This window comes from Anarhichas minor, unplaced genomic scaffold, assembly GCF_050575085.1.
Source record: "Anarhichas minor isolate MPS153535 unplaced genomic scaffold, ASM5057508v1 ptg000074l, whole genome shotgun sequence".
Classification (NCBI taxonomy): Eukaryota; Metazoa; Chordata; class Actinopteri; order Perciformes; family Anarhichadidae; genus Anarhichas; species Anarhichas minor.
In genome coordinates, this window is record NW_027466520.1 from 5686089 (window position 1) to 5712239 (window position 26151).

Sequence of the window (26151 nt, forward strand, 5' to 3'; positions counted from 1 at the left end):
GCATGAGGCAGACAAATGGTCTCATCAATAAGATCTGATTGGGCCAAGGTCCATATATAACATTGTAAGCTCGCATGTTGATGGCGAGGCAAGTATACTCTCCATTCAAAGCAATATCGAATTTCAGAGACTTTGGGATTCAGATGTTTCTTTCAGAGAAATAACTCTTTCTTTTCTGCAATTATCTCATATTGACATTGATATTAGGACATAAATTATGCGGCCCATGGGATGTAAGATTACGAAAAAAGATTATGAGGTACAAATGTTTTTAAAAGCACTTTGACACATTTCATAGAAGCGGCCATTTGTGCCAATTTAACCGAACGTATTTATGACGGTAAAAGAGACAGTGCAGGTCCCTTTAAATTGCCTTTTCATAATGAACACATTTAACGAAGGTAATTAATATATAAACTATCCCGATTTGCCACTTTGATTTGTATTTCAGTTAATTGTAAAACTAATTACAGAGCAAATTATAGCTTTCAGGAAAGACCAGGGTTTTAGGGTCCGGTTCCATCTTGGGTGCCTTATTAATTTTCTCTCCCTTAGATGTGATGAAAAGGAGCGATAAATCTTGGTGATCGGCGAAGGCCAATACTAAATGGCTCCATATTTCACCGCTGCTTTAATAGAAATATTCATGCGGGCCCCTTAATGAAATTAAACCCGCGGTGGGGACAAGAGGCAGCGCGGGCGCGTGGCGATCAAGAGTCCAGCTGTTATAATAATCATACAGGAAGCTGATAAAAATGCATTTAATTGAAGAGAGAACTGCAAAATAAGACTTCAGGCGACTCGTTTTTACTAACTGTTCAGAGGTGAAGATGTTTATGTTGCCATTTGCAATATCATAACAGTTTTAATATCAATATGCCACGCACCCCTAGCTCTCTGTTTGTTGTATTGTTGTTGCTTTTTATCATTATAATTGAGAAAGGTGAAATAAAATGGCCATAAATACATATGTTTAAAATAGATAAATGAAAAAGCTTATTTCAAAAACATTTTGGACAATTTGTCCAAGTGCAAAAACTGGACCGTCTGATCATTTTGGGACTATATGATCAGCATTTGCACCGTTTTTCCACATGAATAAGTTTGAGCATTTAGTGGCAAAGCATTAGTGAGTTGACTCTGTGTGTCTCCCTTCTTCTCTTTCACGTTTCCAGGCAGGCCCACATCCCACCCACATCAATCTCCCGGTTATCATTCAGTAATTGGTCATGATCATCAAGGTCCACAATTAAATGGCGATCCTTTACTTGAAAACCACCCGGTGACTTGTTGATTTCCCCCGAGCAAATAAACGTCCCAGGAGTGCGGTTAGCTGATGAATTGACAAAAACTAATCAGCTTTATTGGTAGACAGGTTAAGGGCAACTGGGTGTCAATAATTCTCATTTTGACCTCCTCTTCCATTAACTTTAAGTGGCTTATTAGACCGAAGTCACCCGGAGCCACGGGCCTATTATCTACATCCCCTCCTCATCACACTCGAGTTCTTTCAATTACTAAATATTTTGCTGCTCGTTGTTTTCATATTTTGCCTGAATTTGACTTATTTTGACACCTACTCTTTTTTTTCTGGGAAGAAGAGAATCCAGTTGCTTGCCTTGTGATATTTTTGATTTGACTATTTTCATAGGGGCAAAAAATCGTAAGACTTATTTGCGGAAATCTAATTTTAATGTACGACAGAAGTCTGAAAACAAAACTTTGTTTGCTGATGTATCGTTAAAAGCAGTGACGGTTCAACCTAATCAATTTGGTTGCACAGCTCCATTACAGCAGGCCAGTGCGCGTCTGTCACCCTCAGCCTTGCAGAGGGACAGAAGGAGGGCTTTTACTTAAATTTCCCTGTTGGCCTCACGAGGTGCTTCGGCTCAAGATGTTCACTTTTGCGCATGCTTTCATTCTTTTATCAGACTATTAATTTGTTTTATTTGCCATCTAAATTCAACAAGTAGCCTGCTAACCTGTCACATCACCTTACACGTTAGGACTGAAAATACTGTTTTATATTCAACCAACATGTTTTGGACTGAACTGCCATTTACTATTTCCTATTTATTGATAAAATGTTTTTTTTATTTTCAGTTTTCAGGTTAGAGTCGAACAAAAATACTGTTTAACCATCTCCGATGAACCATGACAGCTCCAAGATAGATCCTCTTCTTTGAATTCAATTAAATTCTGGGTTTATGACACAAACAATTAAGGGAAATTAGCTGGATCCCATGGCATCTTTTCTTATCAAGAAAAAATATGTTTCTTTTTTTAATATGATGGACAATTTAGTGTGCTTGTGGCTGCCGATGTTTAATCAAATGTTACCTGTTCCTGTGACCTTGGTCAAATTGGTGATACATAAGCCAATCCCCAAAAATGTATACCGCACACTGGCTCCTGTAATCATAAACAGAAAACTCCATAGACCCACTGAATTGTATAAGCAAAAAATAACATCCAGTTATATAATTGATCAAAAAACTTGAGTTTTATTTCAAACGTTTGCGTCATTTTCCTGTAATAGCAATACCAATAAAAGCACTAACGCAGCCAACACCGTGCTTTACAGTGATTAGAGCAGAGAGGCGTTGTGACGTTTGGGACGGCCCCCTGCAGACGGCTGCACCAATCGCCTCCGTCTGACAGGGTCTAAGTGTCACACGGAGCTCCTCTCTCACACTCCGGACCACATCATAACTTTTGAGAGGTGGGAAAACGGCACTGACTTCTCCTTCGTAGCAGAAGCGACAAAGACGCGCACCGGGGGCCCAATGGAGAAATCTAAAAACTTTCGTATTGACGCGCTGTTAGCAGACTATTCCCCCAAGGTGCAGACCTCTCCGCTCGCGCTTGTGACGTCCCTGTCCTCCTCCATCCCGTCGTCTGGAAGTGTGTCAGCCCTGGAGCTGACCGGCGCCGATTCTTTACGCACCGAGACGCCGTCTCCACCGAGGATTTCCAGCTGCGGGTTGATTCCGAAACCGGGTTTCCTCAACAGTCCGCACAGCATGGTTGGATTACATCCGCAGAGTACCGCAGGGATCCCCGCGCAGGCTCTCTACGGCCATCCCATGTACACCTACTCTGCAGCAGCGCTCGCAGGCCAACACCCTGCCCTGTCCTACTCCTATCCACATGTCTCCCATCACCACCACAGCGATCCCATCAAACTGACAGCCAGCACCTTCCAGCTGGACCACTGGCTCCGGGTCTCCACGGCCGGGATGATGCTGCCCAAAATGTCTGACTTTAATTGTAAGTAGCTGTTTCATAACAGAATGTTCTGGCATTTTTACTACAAATACATCATATAATAATAACAATAATAATAATAGATGCATCTTTGGTTATGTATGGTGGCAGGCTGATCTAAAAATGTGCCATGGTACCCAAAAAGTTTGCTTTGTTTGTTAGAGTTTTGCTTATATTATTATACATATATATATATATATATATATATATATATATATATAAATTATGTTGGCCTACATGATGCTGCTTCAAGACAGATTATGTCACTGTGCTAAAGACTCAGACATGGAAGGCATTACATTCTTATTTAGCTAAACAAATAAGTAGTTTATTATATTTTCATGGCGCACTATTTCCCTCACTTATTATGATCTTCTGAATGAAGAGGCTGTAGAGTGATGGTTTTTCTAAGAGGAACTAAAATGGACAGATAATGGACAGTGGGAAAGTAGCGGAGTAGTGTGAAACCCACAGTTGACATGCGATTTGCTCACCAGATACTACCTTTTTTGTCTCTGCTCGTTTTAACAGATTTGTTCAAAATGGAGTGGCAAATAGCTTCTCTATGGAGATATTCATAGGTGGACGACCTTGTTGTTTAAGCAGGGAGCACATAGACAATTATATTTTATTACACCATAACAACAGAGGGCTGTCAATGTTGTGCTATATTCCCTTTACAATACTAAAGTATTGTTATTTTCTAATCAGTCATAAGAAGACTATTCGTTATGCACACAAATCTCTTAATTTAGTAGATGGTATTGATGTTTTTTTTTCTGTTGTTGCAGCTCAGGCTCAGTCTAACTTGCTTGGCAAGTGCAGAAGACCAAGAACTGCATTCACAAGTCAGCAGCTGCTGGAGCTGGAACATCAATTCAAACTGAATAAGTACCTGTCACGACCGAAGCGCTTTGAAGTGGCGACGTCCCTCATGCTGACAGAAACTCAGGTAATATTTCTTACAGCGATTACTTTTTTTTTTTTTCTAACAATTTAGTTCCCCTGTTTAAAGAATTCAATGATTTTTTTTAAAAGGTATACACAAGGTTATTTTAAGCTGGTTTAGTTTTCAGAAAATAATTGAGAAATTGATGACCTGCATCCTGACTTTTTTAGACTTTGTCCAGAAGTACTTTTCCTTTCACTCCAATTGTTTCAATTTGCCATTGGGCAAATGGCAGTTAGATCGTGTCGTTGATATTTTATTTCCATTTTAATTCAAGGGTTAAAAAAAGAACAATATTTTCACTGTAGGATAATTGAAACACCGCAGCAGAGGTCAATGTCAGGTGGACTGGTGAACTTTACGCAATCTTTACGCATAGTTACGCACAGGTAGAATCCTGTTTAAACCACTTAGAGTAAATTATCTTCATTTCCTCAGGTTAAAATCTGGTTCCAGAACAGACGCATGAAGTGGAAGAGAAGTAAGAAGGCCAAAGAGCAGGCCGCCCAGGAGGCCGAGAAGCAGAAAGGCAACAAGGGCGGACAGGATAAATCTGACGGACTCGAAAAGTCGGACTATAAGAGCAAGACAGACTCAAAAAATGGCAGAATAAGAGACTTTAGAGACAGTGACGACGACGACGAGGGCGACAATTTCCTGTACAACTCGTCAGACTGCTCTTCAGACGACGAGAGGAATCACACCAGTGATATAAGTCCGCAGCCTTGAAGAAGGACGAACGTGGCGATCTCCATTTGTAATGACTCTGGGGGGGATTTTTGCTATAAAAATGCAGTTGCATGTAATCCAACCTCTAATCACCCTTCATGGCATTTTTTTTTCATAAAAAGAATAAAATTGAGGTCAAGAATAGATGGTCTTGGTGTCATAATCAAGCAATAAAGCAGGAGATTCATACTAGGAGCATCATTCAGCACTCTGAACTGTGACATGTTGCATGGTTTATATTCCAACGCTGTAAACTGGCTCGGGACTTTGCAATCTTTCCCTGCTGCAATAGTTTGTCAGTAATATCATGTAGCCCTCACTACAGTAAACAGCCCGCTGGTATTTGTCTAATTTTGTTCTTTGTGGTGTTCCGTAATGTGTCATATCACGCTGATAAAAAAAAATAAAAATGTTATGTTTATTTTTCTATACTGTATTTATAAAATGGTCATCCCCGTGCATGCTAAATTATTGTTTAGCGTCTCTCTTGGTGCAAACAATGTGAAATAAAAAAAGTTTTTATATAAAAACTCAGTTGGCATTTTTGGCGCAAAAAAAAAAAAAATAGTCCTTTGATTTACGATTTACTCGCAGTGTTTCAGCGCGGATGCGAACAGAGGCTCGTGTTTTCCTCCGTGCTCTGACAGCTCGGGTCATGGGAATTACTGTTAATAGCGCTGTCGGATCTGTGCAAACGTGCAGTGAGAGCAAACAGCGAGGAGGCAGTCAGATGGAGGAAACATTTCACACCACACAGGCAATGGGCTCGCATTAATAAAACCTTCTAAATGGCTTGTTGAGCGACAACTTGGCTGCTCGGGCACTATTTTCAGGGCTGAGATCATTTAAAACGTATTTAGCATTAACAACAAATGTTTTAAATGTGGTTTTTTTTGATAAAAACCGATTTGAATTATATTCTACTTTGTTACTAGTCCCATAGCATAGACATAGACTGGTATAAGAATGTCTGGTGTTTTAATTCAATGTAAAAACAAAGTGCTGTATGTAATTTGCATGGGCTCAAGAAAAAAAAAAAGAGTGGACTTCCTCAAATGCAAACAAAACATCCCATCAGCCTGCTTTTCCTACCTAAACAAGCATGTCTTTATAGGGTGTGTTTTTAACTAATATGTCAATACCTAATTTGATCTTCTTTCAGCCTATATTCTTTTATTTTAACATTTTGATTACCAATGTGACCGGGCTATAGGGCCGGTTTAATAACTCATCTGTACACTGTTTACACTATGCATTACTTTACAGAATACACAGTCTACACTATGGTCCTATACTTGTTACCAATGTTCCCGCAGTCATCAGCGTTAAACGGGGTTGACTGATTATGTGCCATTTGCAACAGGATTACTGAGCGATCTGTTGGTTATCTTCAGCTGTTTGCTTTAGCTGACTAAATCAAAGTTCAGCTGAGGGTCAAACCCAAACAGAACACACCAGGTAAAGCCGATGGCAACTGGCTGGCTCCCGGCTGCAGACAATGGCCAGTGTATGGACTGCACAGTGAGCCCATTGATCCCACTATCTCCACCTTCTAACTTGACAGATTCTCAAGTTTTTCAACCAGTAGTCTCCATCATTTCTCAAACAAAAACATCCCCGCTACTCAAGAACAAAGCGGACACTGCGTCTTAAATGTTCCATGTAATTAAAACATCTCTCCCTTCAACATGAGGCTACAGTATACTTTGTGGACTAAAGGACATTTCCTCTGGTGGCCCATTCATGACCTGAGGCCACACTCCAGCCTCAGATTGATACAGGCCACACCAATGGAGCTAATTAATAGGAGCAAGTATCAAATGTAACAGAATGACTCTGCTATGCTAACCACGCGGGCAGATACTGGTGTCAGCGAGCAAACAGAATAGGGTAGACTTAAGGCCCCTGGATCATATTAGGGTGTGTAAACACAGAACGGACGACACCGCCGTCGCTCTCTATTCTCACCGCTCTCATTTGTGTCACACTCGCAGCAAGCCAAGTGGAAATATCAACAGAGAAGGATAACAACATACAAATATTCACTAATCGGTTGCATTTAAGGCTGAGAAAGACTTTATTTATGATGTGCTTTATTTTGTGCAAGAGTAAATAGACTTAGTAAAGCCCAGCAGAATAGCTCCGGGCGTACGGACTCGACAATATTAACTCTTGCTGGGCACTGCCTTCGTGACGGAGATCTCAGATAAAGAACAGTAAGGCATAGAAGAAGAAGAAATGAGAGCTGATGTTAGAGAAAATAGTTCCTTTCTCTCTACAAAGGAGTCAAAGCTTTAGGCAAAATGTTGGTGGTTATTGAGGCTTTTGTGACTGATGCTTTTAAAATTGCGACACTCTAAATATACGTATAAGCGCCATAATAGATGTAGGAAATAAAAATAACCAAGGTATTGCTTTCAAATCTGTAGTTATTTATTGCAGAACAATAAAGCTGAACCAAACCACACACTGTATTAAAATAATACATACACAAAGTCTGATGACTGACGCGTGTCTAAAGGCATCCATATCTTCCAAATTTAAAAATATTCATGGTAACAATTATGTACAAGGCCTCCTCATAGCAAAAACATTCATTTAATTTCAAAAACATATCTATTCTTCTTTGAAGAAAACTGCAGGTTTGGGTTCTTTGTGTCAAGAGACAAAGTCTTCTTCTGTTCTTCTGGTTGCGAACATCTGTTGGGCTTCTGGTGTGTGTGGTTGCGTGTGTAAGTGTTTTACAGTTTGAGCTTGGCCTCTTTGGCCTCCATGGCTTTGGTGGCGACCTGAGCGCGCTCTGACAACGTCGCTGCTTGCTCAGCTGGTCCCTTCGTCTGGGCATTCTTCAGCAGAAAGTGGCTGATGAAAAGCTTCAAGCCCTCCCGCAGCATTCCTAGCTTGGGAATTCCTGAAATCCTGGCGGATGGGAAACAATAAAGGACATTGATGTCAGATGTTCACATGGTGCGAAGCAGTAAAGAGGAGTCGTTTTACAAGATGCGGGCTAATAGAGGTGAACATTTCATCCAAACCGAAATATCTATTGGATGGATTGCCATGAAAATAAGGACATTCGTTGTTTCCAGAGGATGAATCCATCCGACTCCAGTCATCCCCTGACTTTTCATCAAGCACCACCATGAGGTCAAATACCGTCCGATACTTTGGTTTATAATCAAACCTGCAAAACTAATGACATTCCTGTCAGTCTCAGTTGCGCTTATTTGAAATTACTAATGTGAAAACACTAAACTAAGATGGTGAACATGGTAAATATTATGCTTGCGAAACATTATCATGTTAGCATAGCATTTGCGAGCATGTTAGCATGCTGATGTTATCATTAAGCTCCGATCACGGCTTTGCCTACGAGTACAGCATTGCAGAGTTGCTAGCCAGGCTGTACACTCTCGTTTCCCTGTTCTTATTTTGCATTCATTAACATATTTAAATCTCCAAACCTGTAAGAAGTAAGTGTATGTACAGGCTCACCTTCCAAACATGCTGGCGAGGTCCTCGGGCTCCATGTCTTTTAGCAGTTTGGTGAGCACCTGACGCAAGAAGCGCACCGTGGGCTTGTCTAGTTCGCCAAACTCTATTACCTACACAGAGAAGACCCTGGTGATTAGGTTTCAAGATTTAATTCAATTTACAACATCAAATACATAAATGTGATATAGTAAAAACCTACACACGACAGGTCACTTACTTTGAGTACGGAGAGGGAAAGGCACTTCTTCTGAAGGAAGAGGGTTACCAGCTGAACCAAGTTGTTAAAGGTGCTGCTGGGAAGGTTGGACAGCTCCCTCAGCTTGTCCCATAGGCTGAACTGGAAAGTCATCTTGGAGAATATAGGACATCAAAATGATTTAATAACTGCACTGAATGGTTCCCCAAAAGAGGAGCAGAAACTATAGCGAACAGAAACCAGCTCTGCATAGGTAATCCTCTCATCCAGATCCAGTTTACATGTGAAAAGCAAACATTCCCACCAGCTCTGGTTGGAGCTCTTTGATGAGGACAATGGTCATCAGTCTCCGATACGGACCCGCGGCCGCAAAGTAGGAAGTGTGGTCTTGCCCCCATTGTTTGTAGTCACAGTTTGAGTCAAATAATATCAGAGGTGAGAGGTGCGAGAGGCTCCCACACTGCAGAGGTGAACTACAGGCCACACGACGCAGGTCATACGTAGTGGAACAGACTGGGTGGTCACACACGTCCAGCCGGTAATTCAAACATAAATGCAACTCTTCCATATTTTCTCATCATGACATGTACAGTAAAATGGCCTCTCCAACTTTAAAACCACCATCCTATACCGCAGTAAAATTTCCATTAGATCTTTAGTGTCCACATGATTTATATTCAAATAAGGACCACATACAGAGTGTACTATGGCTTTAAATGGTACCGTTATCATTTACTGAAAATACAACATTCATACAAGCAATTAGAGATTTCCTCTCTCAATCTGATAATTGTAATTACTTGATCTGAGCATCGGCATTTGTACAGCGGGAAATTATATTAATATTAGTCCATTTTAAGACATAAATGTCAGACATTCCCTACTTGCAGCTACTAACATTTTGAGGATTGGCTGCTTTTCCGTGTCTTATGTGATAGTAAATAAAATATCTTTCGGGTTCGGGGTGCTGGTTGGACAAAACAAGCAATTTAATATCATCAGCCTGGGCTTTAGGAAATTGTACTTGGCATATTCCATGATTTTTATAATCTTTTATAAACTAAACTATTGATTTACCCCACAAATGAATTAGCATATTAACACACAATTAAAATAACATTAATTTGCATAGCTACAGCTTTTATATAGATCAAAATAATTTTGGTACGGATATTGCAAATTAGTAAGGAAGAAGTCTTGAGATGGTACTTTTTTTTTCATATTTACTGCTCTTGAGATAACAATTTTATGTGTTTACAGATCAAACAATTGTCTCGGAGAATGACTGTTAATTGTATGTTCTAATCATTGTGGTGGTAGCCAATTAAGCTTTTGTGGAACCGGGGCAAGTTTATTGATGATGTTGTGATTGATAAGAGATGGAGATCTAGAACTGGGTCTGTATATTTGCAAGGTTCTGTGTAAGTGGGAGTAGTTTTATTTTCTATTCTCAGTCGTCGAGGTGAGGGTTTTACCAGCTGATTACCTGAAAGCGACGATCGTGGGAGCAGAATTTCTCTCCCAGTACGGCGTAATAGGCATTGAAGGCTTTCTCCTGCAGACAGCAGTCCATCAGAACATGAACAATCTCCCTCTCCTGCTTGTCCTTCAGGCCCATCCTTCACACAGAGCAAACAAAAGGCTTCATAACATTACGGTTAAAACAAGCATGTCATATTTCCTTCTTTGGTCAACCAACGTAACATGGAGACACACTGTAGAGGTGAGCGATAACAAACCTGAGCAGCTTCTCGAAAGCATCCAGGTAATCTTCGCTGGTCATTATCACACAGAAGATGTTTCTTCTGACCTCAGTGTTCATCCTCTGTTTCCTAGCCAGATCCAAAACTTTGGCACTAAACTGAAATGAATCAAAAATAACAGTAAAGTGAAAAATACACTTAAAGTGCTGACATTAATGAATAATACCGACTAAACCCGGGGTATCATTTTTAATTAGTTTTTGTATCAACACTATGTTTTGCTACAAGCTCCTCAAATGTTACATTTTGTCCAAACACAAGCAACAGTACAAGAACTGAATAAAGTCTAAATAAAACAGTTTAAATTTGGCAAGGAATAAGTAAACACGATTACAAATGTGAACTGGGAAACTAGACTGTTTTTGATACTTGTTTTTTAAGTATTGAGGTTTGATACCCAGACCTAATACTCACCAATTTGCGTTGACTAATAAAGGAAAGTATAAAACACTACCGACGATGCACCAACAAATACAATTCAGAGTGGCAAAAAATGTACCTTTAATAAAAAAAAAGTAAAAGTTCATGATAAGATAAATTAGTTAAATCAGAAATTGAATAAATAAAATAAAATACTACAGATACTATAAATGCTGCAACACAGACAAAATGGGACGCGATACGTTCAGTATATGCTTTCCCTAACATGGCATGGCTGATACCTTTTACATCAAAAGATGCCTAGCACCCATGCAGACCTGCACCGGGACTACTCTCCTACTCTCTACTGTGTTCCAGTACTCTACCTGTCCTCCAGCAGTACTCTGTTTTGAGGTCGTGTTCCCTTGCTCTCCGATCATGGGCGCTCCGCTCCACGACGAGCCGACGATCCACCAGCGGCCCACTTGCTCTGCTGCCAGGAGATTGTCCAGAGACACCCTCAGTTTCATGTCGCTGCCTCCTGCACGCCGCTGTACCTGAGTAACACATTTGCCAGGGATTAGCCATAAGCGCACTTAGGAGGCAAACGCCAGTCATAAAACATCAAAGAAGGACACCAAATTAGCAATCGTGAAGTAAACAACTGTTAAAACTGCTTCAATGAATGGTCATGATGATGACGAAAGCATCCCTAACACTCTGGACTTTAGGCCTGTAGAGGTGGTACTCTAGGGCCACCTGGTGGAACAAGTGGAAGCTACTATGAAAACAACGATCTTGTAAGAACACAATAACCGTGTTCAGTATGAGGAATAATACCACTGCCTAAAAGCTACATATTAAAAATCTAAATTGGTTTTCATTAATGTAGTAAAATAAGGATATTTCAAACAAAATAAGTCATGATGTGAAAATCACTCACCAGAGTCCTCTGCAGCTTCCTCAGTTTCTCCAAAGGCTCAGGATCGTAGCCCGGGATCTTCCGCATATCGTTGTTCTTCAGAGCCAGCATGGTTTCCAGCATGAAACGCACCTGATACATAATTCAGAGGTCAAATACACAATGCTGTAGCCATCACCAGAACATTTGATGTAATTAACGACGCCTGGTGAATGAAAGGTAATTCAAGTAAGAGGTCATTCTGTTTGCCCTACCCTGGTCTGATCCTGGAACTTCGACCCCGTGTCGCGGGCCTTGCGTTGGCCCTCACAGATGAGCTCCTTGAGAGCCAGAGCGTCGTCCTTCCTCAGGGCGAAGCCGACATTCCTCAGCACTAACAAAACTAGCTCAATGTCCTTCTCTGTAAAGGCGCCAACAAAAAGTTTCAGGATGTCAAAGATGAGGACAGAATGCACCACCTGGAAGTTATAGAGGTGACCGACAATGGCGACCAGGTTGTCGCATTCTTTGCTTTCCGATGGGTTCTTGTACACCTCGTCAAACTTTCGTACGACCGTCTCCAGAAATTGGGCTCCCACCTGGAAAATCATCAAAAGGAAATATTACAAACTTGTGATTCATGTTGTGATTGGATTTATGTACGTTAATATCTGTGGACGATGACATATGATAAACAATGGGTGAATATAACATCACAGTAAGTTGGGGTTAGACAAACCTGAAAGTTAGGGTTAAAGAAAACCTCAAAACATAAGTTATAATATAAAAGTTAATGTCCATCCAAGCATGAGTTAAAGGGGTTTGTTTACCTCTAACCCGACGGCGTGATGGAGGATGCTCACAAGCAGGACGTGCTCCATCAGGAGTCTGTCAGGCATCAGGGACGGGGTGACGCAGGCTGCTAGTAGCACCTCTGTTAGGGTGTCATTCATGTCCTTCCTGCTGGAGCTCATGTACAGCTCCTCCAGCTGACCACTGATGGACGCCATGTTGGGCTCAGTCAGCCTGAAGAAGATAGAAAAACGACGAATTATCACTGGTAATTCTAACAGAGCTCAGAAATCAGGCGTTACTGTGACATTGACCAGTAAGAACAGACACAGCAATATCAAATTAATGTTTGCTAACACTAGGAAACAACAGTCATAAGCTACTAGTCATACATTTTGAGAGGGAGAATGTGCTATTATGCTACAGTTACCTGTTCAGCAGGCCTTTCACGTTCCTCTTCAGTTTTTCGAGCTCAGCTTTGCGCTTCTCATCTCCAGCGCCTCTTAAGTGAGGCGGCACGTACTTTCCTGCTGCAGCGCTGACCTAGACATTGGAAGAAGTATCTTACAATTAGATCCATTACGCAGCCAACGAGATGTCGATGCTGTGACAATAATAAAGAAATAGTTCTGAACTCACAGTTTCTGAATTTAAGCCTGCTGTCGTTGTGTCACGGGTGTCTGCTTCTTCCTCTGTTTCACCATCATTTTCATTGTCTGAGTCAGCTGCATCACTCTCATCCAGCTCGGCCTCCATTTCCTTCTCCTCAACCATTTCATCGTCATCATCATCATCGTCGTCGCCATCATCATCATCATCATCATCATCATCCACCTCGTTTTCCTCGTCAACTGAAGCCATATCTTCATCACTGCCTTCACTCGCAATCTCATCTCCATGTTCTCCGTCCTCATCCGACGGCTGAGAGTCATTGTCATCAAGTTTTTCAAAGTTATCCTTGGCCTTGTCCATGTCCATGTCCTCATCATCCTCATCATACAACCCCACAGTCGTCGAGCCAGAGTCCAGCACACCAAGGATGTAATCGAGTCCGTCAGCCACAAAGGACTGAGGGAGAGTCTTCTTGTTTTTCCTCTTGTTTAATCCCAGGCGTTTCTCTAATTTCTTTATTTCTCTGTCCTCGTCTTCATTTGCCTCCAGAAGTGCCATTTTCCTCGATTCTTGAAGCGTATTGGATTTCTTTACTTTCTTTGCTTCCTTTGCTTTCTTGGAAGATGAAGGTGTCTTAGAGCCGTCTGGTTTCTTTGTAGTAGCACTTCTGGACTGTGTTTTTAACATCTCTTTCTCTGTTTTCTCCATTTTCTTCTTTTTCTGCTGCTGCGGTTCCTCAGCTACTATTTCCGAGTTTTCACCACCATCGAGGGGTAAACTGAGGGTCGGTTTACCCTCATAATAATTTTTCATTTTGGCTTTTTTCATTTTTCGCTGTTCTTTACGTAGCTCCTTCCTACTCTTCTTTTTTACAAATCTCAAGCCATGGTCATTTTCCCCTTCTTCAGCGCCACTTTTGCTTTTAATAAACTCATCCACAGCCACCAAGTACTTGTGTAACACAACATTACCCTTCTTATTCTTGCTCTTCTGCTTCACTTTCACCTTCATCTCTACAAATTAAACTCAAGGTACAGACGCTGACTCAACCGGCTGTTACCCTTCTTTCAGAATGCAGCTACAGACACTTAGCTGAACTACAGAGGGTTTAAAACAAACTACAGACGTAAAGCAACTCTCGCCTACTTTAAACACATAAATACCTTGAACTGCACATGCATCTCCATGAGGAAAACTGTGTATTTGACCCACAAGCACGTGACCATTTCCTTCCAGGGCACGCCGAAGACCTGGCGCCAAGTGATGACGTACTTTATTATGGGGCGTTTTTCTTTTTTTTTTTTTTTAACACGGAGCGGTTTTCCTCCGATGTAAACTGTCTCTTAACCAGTCGGGGCAATATATTTGCAGAGGGAAGAAGAAGAAGAAGAAGAAGACACCGGGAGTTGTTGCCGTTGTGGTGCCAGTTGCACGCAACCAACCATGCTGTGAATCTGTAGCTTTTTTTTGTATTTGCAATATGAAGAATGGAAGAAGACGATGTTACTATCAGAGAGCAGAATTTCCACAGCCAAGTTCGAGAGTACATCGTAAGTAACGGCTAGTGGAGGCTAGCAGGCTAACAACGTCCTCTACCGCTCAGCGACGTCAACGGTAGCTAACGTTAGCTTCACCTGTCAGTTTGGACACGGGAGAATTTAACTGTTCATTTTGTGACGCACCCAAAACACGTCTTATTATAAGTCAAATCTGCATTACATTTAAAAAACAACGCGGTAATTAAAGTTCGCTAACGTTAGCGAGCAGTAGTAACTAGTTTATTATCAGTGTATTAACTTCGCTGGTGTATTGATTGATATTGGGACAGACTTGTTATAAATAAACCTGCAAGATCTTTATCTGGGACGTGGACACAATGTCCCAGTCCTCAGTTATACAGGCTGAGAGAGGACTGGAGGACATCTCCCTCATTCAACCTGGACGTACAATATCATGAGAGCTTGATGTAGGTTTAAGCATACCCCTCAATAGTTTAATCAATACATGCATTTCATGTTTCATCTCTTAGTTGTGATGATTTAAGGTCGAGGCCTTTGAGTTAAATGTCCTTAATTTCTGATGAGTTCCTCTGATTGGATGATTGTAACATACTTTAGTTTGTGTTTAAGGAAAGAAGTAGTTTGCAGTGTAATATTATATGTAAGAAGATGTCTGGCGAATGTTTCACCACTGCAACTTAACTTTTGGTGTCCTTAATGCCTCTGTGTTCTGGCCACCTGCAAATGCATGCGACAATAGATAATATAACTTATAAACTATTGTCATGCAATGAAACTTGCTGTTGCGCTAGACTTATAGCTTCAAACTATCAAATGTTTCACCATCAGACAAGCTGAACAGCTCAGCTTTAGCGTACACATGTTGTCCTAAGTATCTCTCTCAGTATCCCGTATCAACATTCTTATCGTAAGATGCCTTTTGCACGATGCTGTAATGGCACTGTAACGTCTTAATGTGGGTCAGCTTATGGATTGATTTCTGCAGGCGTAAAATTATATTTATTGTGGCGCATGCTTATTTTGCAAGCCAAGGTTACTGTTGGTTAACTTTCGTGTTGGTAAACACATGACTCAGGGACAAGATGGTACACTCCTATTAGATCTGAAGTGTGGGAAAGTGTTTCTGACGTTGAAGAATGCACAGCAAACCGGTTCACTGTGAGAAAGTTAACACGGGATACAGTGAGACTATCTTGTGCTTCGGTCAGTAATTACATTTTCCACCACCACCTCCAAACAAGGAGGTAACATCATTATCACATACTTGTGGAAACAGAGATGCACTCTGTTGAACAAAATGTAAAATTGTGACATCGCTGAATCTGAACAACCACTAGGAGACAATATAACGTGTGCTTACAACACACTTTTACAACATCTTGTTACTCTTCCTTTCCACGGTCTCTTCCACACACTTTTCATACACCCAGCTAATGCCATGATACATGGCCTGGTATTTAGGTTTCTTCAGCCGACCTCTGTTAATCAGGTTATCTACTCTATCTAATGTTGACACATCGGAAATGAGATTACTGCTGACAAAAAGTCAAATAATAACATTTACTATAGTGCACGAAGTCATACGGATCAGTTCTTCTTGCAGGAATTGTAAGATCTTCTCTGAAAACAGTCATTACCGTCCCTCACCTCCAGCTTGAGTTCATGTAGCATAAAGGTGTGAAATACCGTTGCTAAATTCGTTGGGGATGCGTGCAAACTGTTATGACTTGCTTCTTTTCCGTTGCTTAAAGTGTTACTCTGTATAGAGCGATAACTTCGCTAGTGGTAGTGGCGTTGGCTGCAAAGTGCTGAAGTGGGAGTTTCTAACATTAGTTAGGTCACTGTCACAGTAGAAGGGGGCGATGTGGAACGGGATCCTTCTGTAAGACCATCCAGCTTGTTTTGAAGGCAGCGGTTACCCAATAAATTCCGTGCATTGGTCCTTTCTGGACCACTTTGCATGTACTGTTGGCCTGATATGTACGTCTGATGTTGGAAAACAATGATGCATTACTCCCTGTTGTTCTTTGTGATCAAATAAATGGGTCATGTTGAGCTTTACATTAGTAGTGAATGATTTCTGTAATACTGGGGAGGGCATAACTTTTTTTTCTTCTGAATTTGCACACTTCAACGGGCTTAAACCACATGTAGCGCTATTTTTGGACAGCAAACATGTACATTTACATACTGCACACATACTTAGTGAGTATTATTAGAACATGGGGGCAGATTGGCAGAATCGGTTGAGCAAGTCTGCATGCACTCGATATTCTGGAGCTTGCGAGACTAGAAATGAGAAGCGCTCCACAAACAATCTCTAAAAAACGAAACTATAAACTATTGGACTGTTCCCTCAAAACTAGTTAGTTAAGTACATCACCATGGGCTCAAGACACTTTTATAGTTTACTCTACAAAATAATCAGTTGATGAGTTGATAACTATAAGTTGCAGTGTAGCATAACAATACCATAGTCCATAATATGGGACACACAGTCACAGGAAGTGGAGAACTTATGTTTGAAATCTGCTGGGTGACCTGTCAATAACTGCTTGCTAATGACTGTGAGTGCTGACTCATCGACAGACCAAGAAAATCCTTAAACCGAGATTTCCTCTGTTGTCGTTTCAGATTTGCTTCCTCCTGTTTGCAGTCCTCTACATTGTGTCCTACTTCATCATCACTAGATACAAGAGGAAGAGCGGTAAGTGTGTCAAATATGAGCTCTCACTCCGTGGGAACAGAAATCTGTCTGATTTCACCGTCTTAAAGCATCAAACTGTAACACTTACGCGGCAGAAATGCGTCCGTGGAGGACCCATGTTCACAGTCTGGTTGTGCTGTATTTGCCCACAGACAGAGCCCTTCATTGTGTGTGTTTTGACTGAAGGGAAGTCATTTCCAAGAAGGATTTATGTGTTTGCGTGAGACACCACACCCATGCGTGTAGAGTAATCTACCACAGGGCAGCTCTTTATCAGTGTGAACTGAATCCGCCCAGAAGAGCTTTAAGGGCTGGCGGCAAGATGAAGACAATTGGTCACGTAATAATAAGTGTGACGCAGCAGGTTAGTGATAAAAGCAACAATGGCGACTCAAGGGACCTCTAACGGAAGGATATGTTTTCTTCCTCTGTAACATCTGTGAGACGTTTGAGCTACAGCAGGGAGGAATGGACTGGAAATACAAAATGAGACCTAGTTATGAAGGAGAAAACATTATGACCTGTATCCCGTTTTCCCAGGACACATTTCATATGTCCAGGTCACCGAGGCTTCCCTTGTCTCATTTGGAAAGTAGACCACTTTGCACCAGAAATCCCTTCTGGAGTTGTGTACAGTAGAAATCTAGGCTGCTCTTCTCCTGACACCAGCGGGTTTGGAGCCTCATCCTTTGTAAAATATAAAGCGGCATTACATGCACTACTTTCTCATCTACTGTCTCGCATATTGAGATGATTATGAGATCATTCTCTTTTTTAGCACACTATGTCTACCAAGGGTGCAGTTGATAACTAGACTGATGATGGGAGGGGACCAGTTAGCTGTTTCTGCTATGAAATTTAAACATTTCACAATTTCTATTTAGTTTTAGTTAAAAATGTTTTCAAGGAATAGGAGCACCTCCACATAACTGTCTGATGATGTGGTTTACATTGTTTTGGAAACAATCACAGATGCATGGAGAGAAATAACATTAAAGGTCCTTTAAGTTAGGCATGTTTCAAATACCTAGGCTGTTTTGAACTAACACTACACTAATGCATGTTGGTATCGGCCGAGAGGGAAGGGGAAATATCAGATGTTTAACTCTGCTTCAACAGATACACGCTGTGTTCTTCTTAGTACTGTTTGATGTAAGATGTGATGTATGAAGTGTGCAGCTGATGCAGCTCAAAAGTGTTGTGACTGAAGCATTTTGGTTTCCTTCATAGACGACCACGAGGATGAAGATGCTGTTGTCAATAGAATATCGTGAGTAAACCGGAGTTCATTCTGCTTTTTTGAACAATGTATTTTAGAAATGGTGGCGACTAGCTTTCAACTATATATTTATTTTAGGAATTATAAATCATAAATCATATCAAGAAAGCAAATCTGTTTAGAAAGTTAGTCCGCTATTTGAGTAAAGAAATATTTGAATTCAATGTTGCTAATTTGAGCTGAAACAATGAATTGATTACGAGATTAACAGAAGCTAAATCTGCACCTGCTTTCATAATGGAGTCATCATTTACGTCTTGTTTTCTAGCAACGACAGTGAAGCTTTTCTCTACTTTATATCCCAGCGAGGTCAATATCTTGTGATTAAAAAAAAAAAAAAAAAAGGCATTTGAAGAAGAGTTGTGACGAGCGTTTTTCACCAAACAACCCACAAAAATGAATCGATTAATCTAGAAATAATCAGATATTAATCAATACTGAAAATAACCATTAACAGAAATTGAAAAAGCATTGCATTAATTCACCGACTACCTCAAAACCTCAGTACAGTTGATGTCATTAGCCAGAGCTGTGGTGCCAAGTATCACATATCGCTCGGTTTAGAGTAGCAGCAGACGTCACACCCGAGGGTGCCTGTTGTAGCCACAAACATGCTGCATGTTAGTAGCACCTAAGGGTCCAGCTAAACGATGGAAAGCATTTCAGTTAATGAGCTCTTTTGGTGATATGGGGAAGTGGGGAGACTGTGAGCTGCCCAACTGAGGACCACTGAGCAGATGGTCACTCCCCTGAGACCTGCAGCCTCTGAACCTCTAGAAAACACAGGCTGCAGAAACATAGCTACTATAATCTATAAAGATGTTATTACCATGTTGTGAGTCTACTTGTGTTTTTTATCTTGTATAGTCCTAACGCTTGTGTTTCTGTGTGTTTGTGTTTGATTCCATTCACAGATTGTACTTGTGCACCTTCACCCTGGCAGTGTCGGGTGGTGCCGTCTTCCTGCTGCCTTTCTCGATTATCAGTAATGAGATCCTCCTCTCGTTCCCCAAAAACTATTACATTCAGTGGCTCAATGGCTCCCTCATCCACGGTCAGTAGATCTCATACCATGTTTAATTAGACTAACTAGTTTTCTCTCCCGTTAATCTCTCTCTCCTATAATATTCTATCTTCTAACATATAATAACATTGATTTGAATCATGATGATATTTTTTACATTAATGTCAGAATCAATGGAAGTGTTGATTAGCATGATGTGCAAATTTTACTTGTGTAAGCCAGTTTCCAACCATGTGAGATTTAAAAGTGATGCCATGTCCCCACATATCCGATCAATTGACATCTTTATGTCCCATTGTTAACCCGTCTATAAGGCTGTTGGGTGCTGCAACAGCCACCAGGGGGCATTAGAGTCCATGACTTAGACACAAAGAGGCTGACCAGATAAAACCTGTGTTGGCACCTCTCCTCACAACTACTAATATTCAAGGGAAAGCTCCCAAAATGATGACAAAAACCTGTTCATGTAACCTAACCGAGCCTGAAACAGACATACGTACATCATTTGTGAATTACCTGTATGTGTACACTGTCATGTGTTTGGTTTCTGCAGGTCTGTGGAACCTGGTGTCACTGTTCTCCAACCTCTGCCTCTTCGTCCTGATGCCCTTTGCCTATTTCTTCCTGGAGTCTGAGGGATTCGCGGGATCTAAAAAGGTACATTGCCTTAAGTTTGCTGCAGAATTTCTCTGCATCGTTTTAGTTTTTGTTTATTGTCTTTGTGTGTCACGCAAGATCATCAAAAAAAAACTTGGAAATGGTAAATGTGTTCGACACTTTGCTGAGCTTCCAAAGTCTGGAACTAGCTTTAAAAAATCCTGAGAAATAATTATCAAAAGATTCTGTGACACTGTAGCTGAAGTGATTAATTGAAAACAAGACAATCTGCAACGATTTAAAAACTAAGCCTCGTAAGAAAAATGTGAAACTTTGATTATGAAAACGTGGAACCCTGTTGGTTTGTTTCTATGCTCTGCTGCATGCAGCGGGCTCTCTCTTAACAGCCAGAGAGCAGCAGCAGGTGCCTTGTGCCCTCTCCCTGACTCACGCCACTGACTGTAACTGCCACCGCAGAAAGTTCATTAACCATGAAAGTCTGAATCTGGACTTCGCCCAGCGCCACATCCTGACAAACCCTCCCAATGAGGCCATCGGCTGCAAGCGCTTCAACACTGCTGCATCGGCCCCGCTGATTTAAAGCCTGATTCCTTGTCACACCCCCCCTCCCCAGCCCCCCCAAAATAAAACTTCAAAAGCACAGGCTAATAATCAAGTTGTAAGGCACAGCGAACTTCCTCGTTTAATTGATTACCCCCCCCCCCCCCCCAACAGAAAAAAGAGGCTGGGGGCTCGTGTTCCAAAAGTCCATAAAGTGGCAGCAACATGACGGCACAATAGAACCTTTACTTTGAATACACCTCTATCCTGTGTCACAGTTTGAAACCTCTCTGGTTTATGTCCCTCCAGGCAAAAGCACATAAAAATTAGTCTGTACTGTAGTGTATCGCCAGCTCTTTTCCTCCTCGGCCCACTAATTTGTTTCGGTTGGATTTCTTGAGTGGACGGCGGAACCCGATGTGTAGGAAGCAGGACGAGGGCCTCTTTCACGTTTTTGTTCTTTTTCATTTCAGCAAGACTGTTTCTTGCTACTGATCTTCCATAAATGTGCTCTGAGGAAGCACTGTTCAATGTTGAGCTGCACTTCCACGTATATGTTGTGTGTGTGTGTGTGTGTGTGTGTTATGGAAGGGGTGGAGGTGACACTTACAAAAAAACAAAAAACTGAACTGCCCGCAGAGTCAATCAGGGCTGAGTTTTTATAATGCGATATTATCCCTCTCCCCAATAACAGCATTAGACCACATTGTCATGAGGTTTTATGTGGTATTTTAACCTCCTGGGCCGATGTCATGGCACTGCGAGGTCCTTTGGACTGCGGAAATGAAGTGAATGATGAATTTCACTACCAACGTGGTAAGTCGGTCTTTTCATGTGGCTTTGTTTACTTTTGACGATGTACTAAAAGACGCCACCAGAATAAAAATGGAAATGTGGATGTTTCTTCTTTTTTGTTTTTACTGTTCAGGTCTTTAGAGGCTCTGTCATCTGAGAGATTAATAGTTTCACAAATTGTCCAAATTGTGGATGAATCAGAGCGACTTAGGGTCTTGATGTCGGATGTTATGATCTCGCTTTATTTGCTGCTGTAAAATGTCTCCCGCTTTACTGCTGAAGAGCTGCATCACCGAGGCCACAAAACGTCCTCGTGTACTTCATGTTCATTGGTTCTGATGATGCGTTAGAAACCGATATATAGCATGCTGTATTTGTAGTAGTATTCTGAGGTAGTGTGCATTGTTCTGAGGCTTAATAAAGCATTTCTGTCGCTGCACCACCAGTAGATGGCATTGTAATGATGAGAGCCACCGCTGTCATCCATATTGAGATGATCAGACTGTGAAGACATCAGCACCAGCCTTTGTTCTATTTATATCAAGAGACTTAAGTTGGCTCAGTAATTACACACGGCGAGTGTGATATCTCGGAGCTATATTTACTCAAAAACAATTAGATCAAGGTATTAAAAAAAGTTCTGACGATGACAACTTGCTGGTCTATTTCCAGTGCGGTCTGATCTTATTTTCTTCGCTCTAATGCTCAGATGTTTATTACCTCCTTGCTTAAAAACAAAAAATGTATTCAGCACCACAGCCTGAGCCACTTATTGTAACTTTATGAGGAAGGTTTTATTTTATTTATTTAAGAAACATTATAGAGTATGCTTTGCAGTGAATAGTCTTTTTTTTTTTTTTTTTTACCCAAAGTATTGAAATGTGTTTGATCCTGAAACAAGTTGGAACGAGTCTGACCCCCTGACTGACCCAGCAAAGGGCCAACAGGTTTCATCTGGTAGTTAAAGAAACTCCTCATCAATCTCATCCTAAGCCCCAACCCGCCAATGATGAGAAGTGTGTTTATTGTGGAGGGAGAGGAGGAGAGGGGGAGGGGGAGGGGGGGGGGGGGGGGAGAAAACGTCTCGCCGAGCAAACCCGCGTGGTGTTACTAAGATACTCCTCTTTGTTGGCGCTCCACAATGGGGGCCTGGATATTTATTTCAAATCTCCTGCACATGCAGACATTTTTCCCAGGCCTTCTCTCGGGCAGGGCCAGTCGGAGAATATAAAGTGGTGTTTACATACCTTCCTTTAAGGTCACAATGTCTCCCTAAAGCTGCCTGTTACAATGTTCGTTACCGCGGCAACATATTAGTTCGAGCTGGGAATTAAAAAAAAAAAAGAACAAGCGAGTTGCTCAGGATCCCCCCCCCCCCCCCCTCTTTCCTCTCGTGACTCAGTTTTTCTAAGTGATATGTTTCTGAAGCTCAACTGATTCTTTTGCCGTTTTTCTTGATTTTAAAGCGAGATATCGTCCATCGTACATGGAGACTGAATTACTACTCTTTTACGTGACTTTAAGTATAATGTCGGATCGGCGATGAGGTCTGTTTGGTCCTAACCTTTTACCTGAAGAAAAAGCCAGGATACAGTCGTTTATTCTTTGAAGACTTATCAGTCTGAGACCTTTCAGTCACACTGTAGCATGTCAAATACAACCTGTACTTCTTGTTTTCTGACTCATCAGCAGCAGGGAAACAGGAGCTTTAATTCACATCCCCAAAATCATGAACATTCACAACAACGTTTTCTTTCTCTTTTTTTTTTTTTTAAATGCCCCTCCCCCCGCTGGTTTGAACGATACGACGTGATGCCGATCATTTTCCATGCTCGCGTGTCATTGCTGCTTTATTAAGAAGTCTTATTAAGAGTCTTTAGAAGTCCGTTGTGCAGCTTTACAGGCGAGTGTCCCTCTCCTCTGCTTTCTGTCTTTGACACGGTCATTGCGCCGTGGCCGACTGGTTGAAGGATACACTAATAAGGTCCCTGGGCATCTGGCATGTCTTTAGCAGACAGGGCAGTCCTTTTGCTGGGGAGCAAAAAAAAAAGGACCCTGCCCCCTCCGTCACGTATTACACTCTTGGCCCTTGTTCCACACGCCCCTGACAGTGAGCAAAAGGATGGTCGGCAGGATGATCTCTGCCACCGCCTGCTGACCTGCTAAGGATTGATGGCGGAAGCTCCTGCACCACCTAACTCTCGTTCTTTGTCCCATTCCCCCCCCCCCCCCCCCCCTCATAACATCCAACACAGCCCTGCATCTTCCCGAGTATCATCTCTCACTCTCTCTTACGCTCGTCCACTATTGCACACTGGCATTTAACTTCCAGAAGAAGACGGTGGCAGATTGTGCTTTAGCTCTTCTGCAGCACAAGCAGGGCGATACAGCTGGTGAACTGTTTCCAGGCCCTCTGTGGCTTTGTGTAGTTGGAGGTTTATTTACGTTGCTGGTCATGTCTGCGTGTGTGTACGTCAATTCATGCATGTTTTGTTTGGTACTGCATATGAAGCGTTTATTTATTTTTTTAATCTCTGGCCACTACACGCATTTCTTGGAAGTCTCTCCTTTCTTGTTGGAGCACAGCTGCAGTTAAGCAGCCCCTCACTCGATGTCGGTGTGAGGATCAGGGGATGCTGAATATTTCAGAGCTGCTATATTTAGATGTTACACATTTAGAATGGCAAGAATAGAAACTTTCAGCGGGCGCTCTGGATGCCAAGGCACAGGTTTTCTTTCCCCCTCTCTTCCCTCACCAGTTGACAGTTTCATCTTTGATCAGTGATGATAGCTGAGTTGCATTTTTCTTTTTTTATACCATAGTTTTTTAAAGCATAAATTCGCCTTGATGAGGAACAAAGGACTTAATGTTCTCCCTTGCAAGGAGAGGTAAGGAACTTTCAGGGTGCAGTGTCATGCATGTGCATGGATCAATGATACCAATCTGGGCTCACTGTTCACTGTCACATCACATCTGACACAGTGGATGGCTCCTCCAGCGAGGCAGGAGCCGGGGATGATAGTAAGGGAGGTGACAAGCATTGCCTTTGCCCTAAATGATCTGAATGGGTAATGATTTGAGTCTCATAAATGATTGAGCGACCTATCTGAAGGGAATACACCTTCAGCATGGCATGGGCGGCTTGTTAAGGTGGACTGGTGCGCTTGAGCGGACGCACGTCCTGCCTGCGGCATCTGCTTGTCCTGATGCATCCTTAAGAGAGCACGTGTGGGACGTGGCTGAAGTCCCTGAAAGCATTCCTCTCTCACCTCTCTTACCTCCAGGGATTGAGATGCGCTCAGACGTCGACTCCTTCTCCTCCATCAGTCTCCCTCTGTTGTTCTCTCTTCATTTCTCTCCATCTCTTCCTCCCTCCCTCCTCTGGACGGTGTTGAGCGTTCTCCTCGTTGGCCAGTTGAGCTGTGCTGTGAGAGTCTTGATTGCAGCGAGCGCTCGAGTGTCTGCAAAGGAGCACGAGGCAGTCAGCAGAATGTTGTATTTGTGTGTGTTGTGGTATTTCTGTTTTTTGTGTATTGATCTGCATTGAGTGGGGAATTTATTGTTGGTGTATAGCAAAACAGAAGATATGCGGATATCGTTCCCGTAAGTTATCACTGCGATGTATCTATTAATGATTTATATTTACTCATAATGCATTTTTTTTTTTCGTGCTGACTACAGACTCCATAAGGCCCAATTACACCCTTTTACCATTACCTGTCAGTGGCTGCAGTGTCCACCTTGGCCACACTGGGGCACTCCAGACCCTGCCCACTTTCCTCTTATTTTTGTGCTAGAAAATTCTACACTTACTCACTGAGGCTTTTCCAGAATACCACGCAAGAGGAGGCGCGAGGCGAGTGATTGCTCAGTAATAGCTAAAGGATGCTACGGGGCATTTTCACCACTGACGATGTATGGGAGTCTGAGAATAAGCTTAATAAGCTTGTAAAAGAGATAAGATTTCAAGAGTGACTCAATTAGAGGTTGCACGGGAGAGAATAAGGCTATTAAACAGTGACCTGAATCGTAATGTAAATGCTAAAGGACAGGTGGTTCGGTTAACAATCATGAACTGTGTTGTAAAAAACAAAAAAAAACTAAGCCTTGTCTAATTTAATCTGCAGAATTGAAACCATTTCCACTCTATAAAGCGACTTGATTAACGGGGGATACTTTCAAAGAGAGACCCCCTTCATGTACCTGTTGGCAAATACTGAACAGCAACCGCACAGCCATTATGTTAGCTGGTAACAAATTGCTCATATGTGCCCAATTTAAGCAGCGCTCCAGAAGCAGAGAGCCCTTGTTATCCCGTGCCTGGTAGCCTACCTGACACATGTATGAGAACGCCCATCTATCTTACAGGCATAGACAGCTCGGCTCTCCGGGGGGGGGGGGATGGAAGCTGTGTGAACAGGTAGAGGAGGACTTTATTAACCACTCAGCAGTTTGTGACCCGGAAAACCCAAATTACCCCAAAAGCCTCTCGTCTGCGCGGCCCGGGACACGACCGTGGTGCTAAGGGAGCTCCTAATCGGCCCCAGATGGGAGGCCTGCTCTTGATCGCAGACAGTAGCTGACCCAGCCAGGCTTCATGCTC

The 26151-nt window shown here is 42.0% G+C and overlaps 3 protein-coding genes across 4 annotated transcripts in view; 2 read left to right on the plus strand and 1 right to left on the minus strand.

Annotated features, from left to right (window-relative positions):
* Positions 1–2786: 2786 nt before the first annotated feature.
* mnx1 (motor neuron and pancreas homeobox 1) lies at positions 2787–5100 on the plus strand. The gene is made up of 3 exons (XM_076080772.1): positions 2787–3270; positions 4059–4219; positions 4655–5100. The coding sequence occupies exons 1-3, from the start codon at positions 2787–2789 to the stop codon at positions 4943–4945; spliced, it is 936 nt and encodes a 311-aa protein (XP_075936887.1). The 3' UTR covers positions 4946–5100.
* A 2256-nt stretch (positions 5101–7356) lies between these two features.
* On the minus strand, positions 7357–14292 carry nom1 (nucleolar protein with MIF4G domain 1). Its single transcript, XM_076080798.1, has 11 exons — positions 13092–14292; positions 12883–12995; positions 12491–12686; positions 11936–12259; positions 11703–11813; positions 11146–11316; positions 10376–10497; positions 10123–10255; positions 8658–8789; positions 8441–8550; positions 7357–7864 (listed from the first exon to the last, which is right to left on the minus strand). Exons 1-11 carry the CDS (start codon positions 14073–14075, stop codon positions 7687–7689), a joined length of 2574 nt encoding a protein of 857 aa, XP_075936913.1. The 5' UTR covers positions 14076–14292; the 3' UTR covers positions 7357–7686.
* A 70-nt stretch (positions 14293–14362) lies between these two features.
* Positions 14363–26151, plus strand: part of lmbr1 (limb development membrane protein 1) — a 28087-nt gene continuing 16298 nt past the window's right edge. The window contains exons 1-5 of one of the 2 annotated variants that reach the window (XM_076080801.1): positions 14363–14614; positions 17219–17291; positions 18522–18561; positions 19485–19624; positions 20148–20251. In XM_076080801.1, the coding sequence (XP_075936916.1) occupies positions 14552–14614; positions 17219–17291; positions 18522–18561; positions 19485–19624; positions 20148–20251 (420 nt within the window). In that variant the 5' untranslated portion in view covers positions 14363–14551. The remainder of the gene's footprint in view (positions 14615–17218; positions 17292–18521; positions 18562–19484; positions 19625–20147; positions 20252–26151) is intronic. The other variant, XM_076080800.1, reaches the window with a different exon arrangement.

What these genes read in the sequence shown, in the direction of transcription:
- mnx1 (XM_076080772.1), top strand. Translation starts at nt 2,787, where the DNA reads ATGGAGAAATCTAAAAACTTTCGTATTGACGCGCTGTTAGCAGACTAT. An exon ending in CAAAATGTCTGACTTTAATT is followed by an intron (nt 3,271 to 4,058) that starts GTAAGTAGCTGT and finishes CTGTTGTTGCAG; the next exon opens with CTCAGGCTCAGTCTAACTTG. An exon ending in TCATGCTGACAGAAACTCAG is followed by an intron (nt 4,220 to 4,654) that starts GTAATATTTCTT and finishes TCATTTCCTCAG; the next exon opens with GTTAAAATCTGGTTCCAGAA.
- nom1 (XM_076080798.1), bottom strand. Translation starts at nt 14,075, where the DNA reads ATGAAGGTGAAAGTGAAGCAGAAGAGCAAGAATAAGAAGGGTAATGTT. An exon ending in AGAGTACTGCTGGAGGACAG is followed by an intron (nt 10,498 to 11,145) that starts GTAGAGTACTGG and finishes GATTCATTTCAG; the next exon opens with TTTAGTGCCAAAGTTTTGGA. An exon ending in CTCGCCAGCATGTTTGGAAG is followed by an intron (nt 7,865 to 8,440) that starts GTGAGCCTGTAC and finishes CCCATCCGCCAG; the next exon opens with GATTTCAGGAATTCCCAAGC.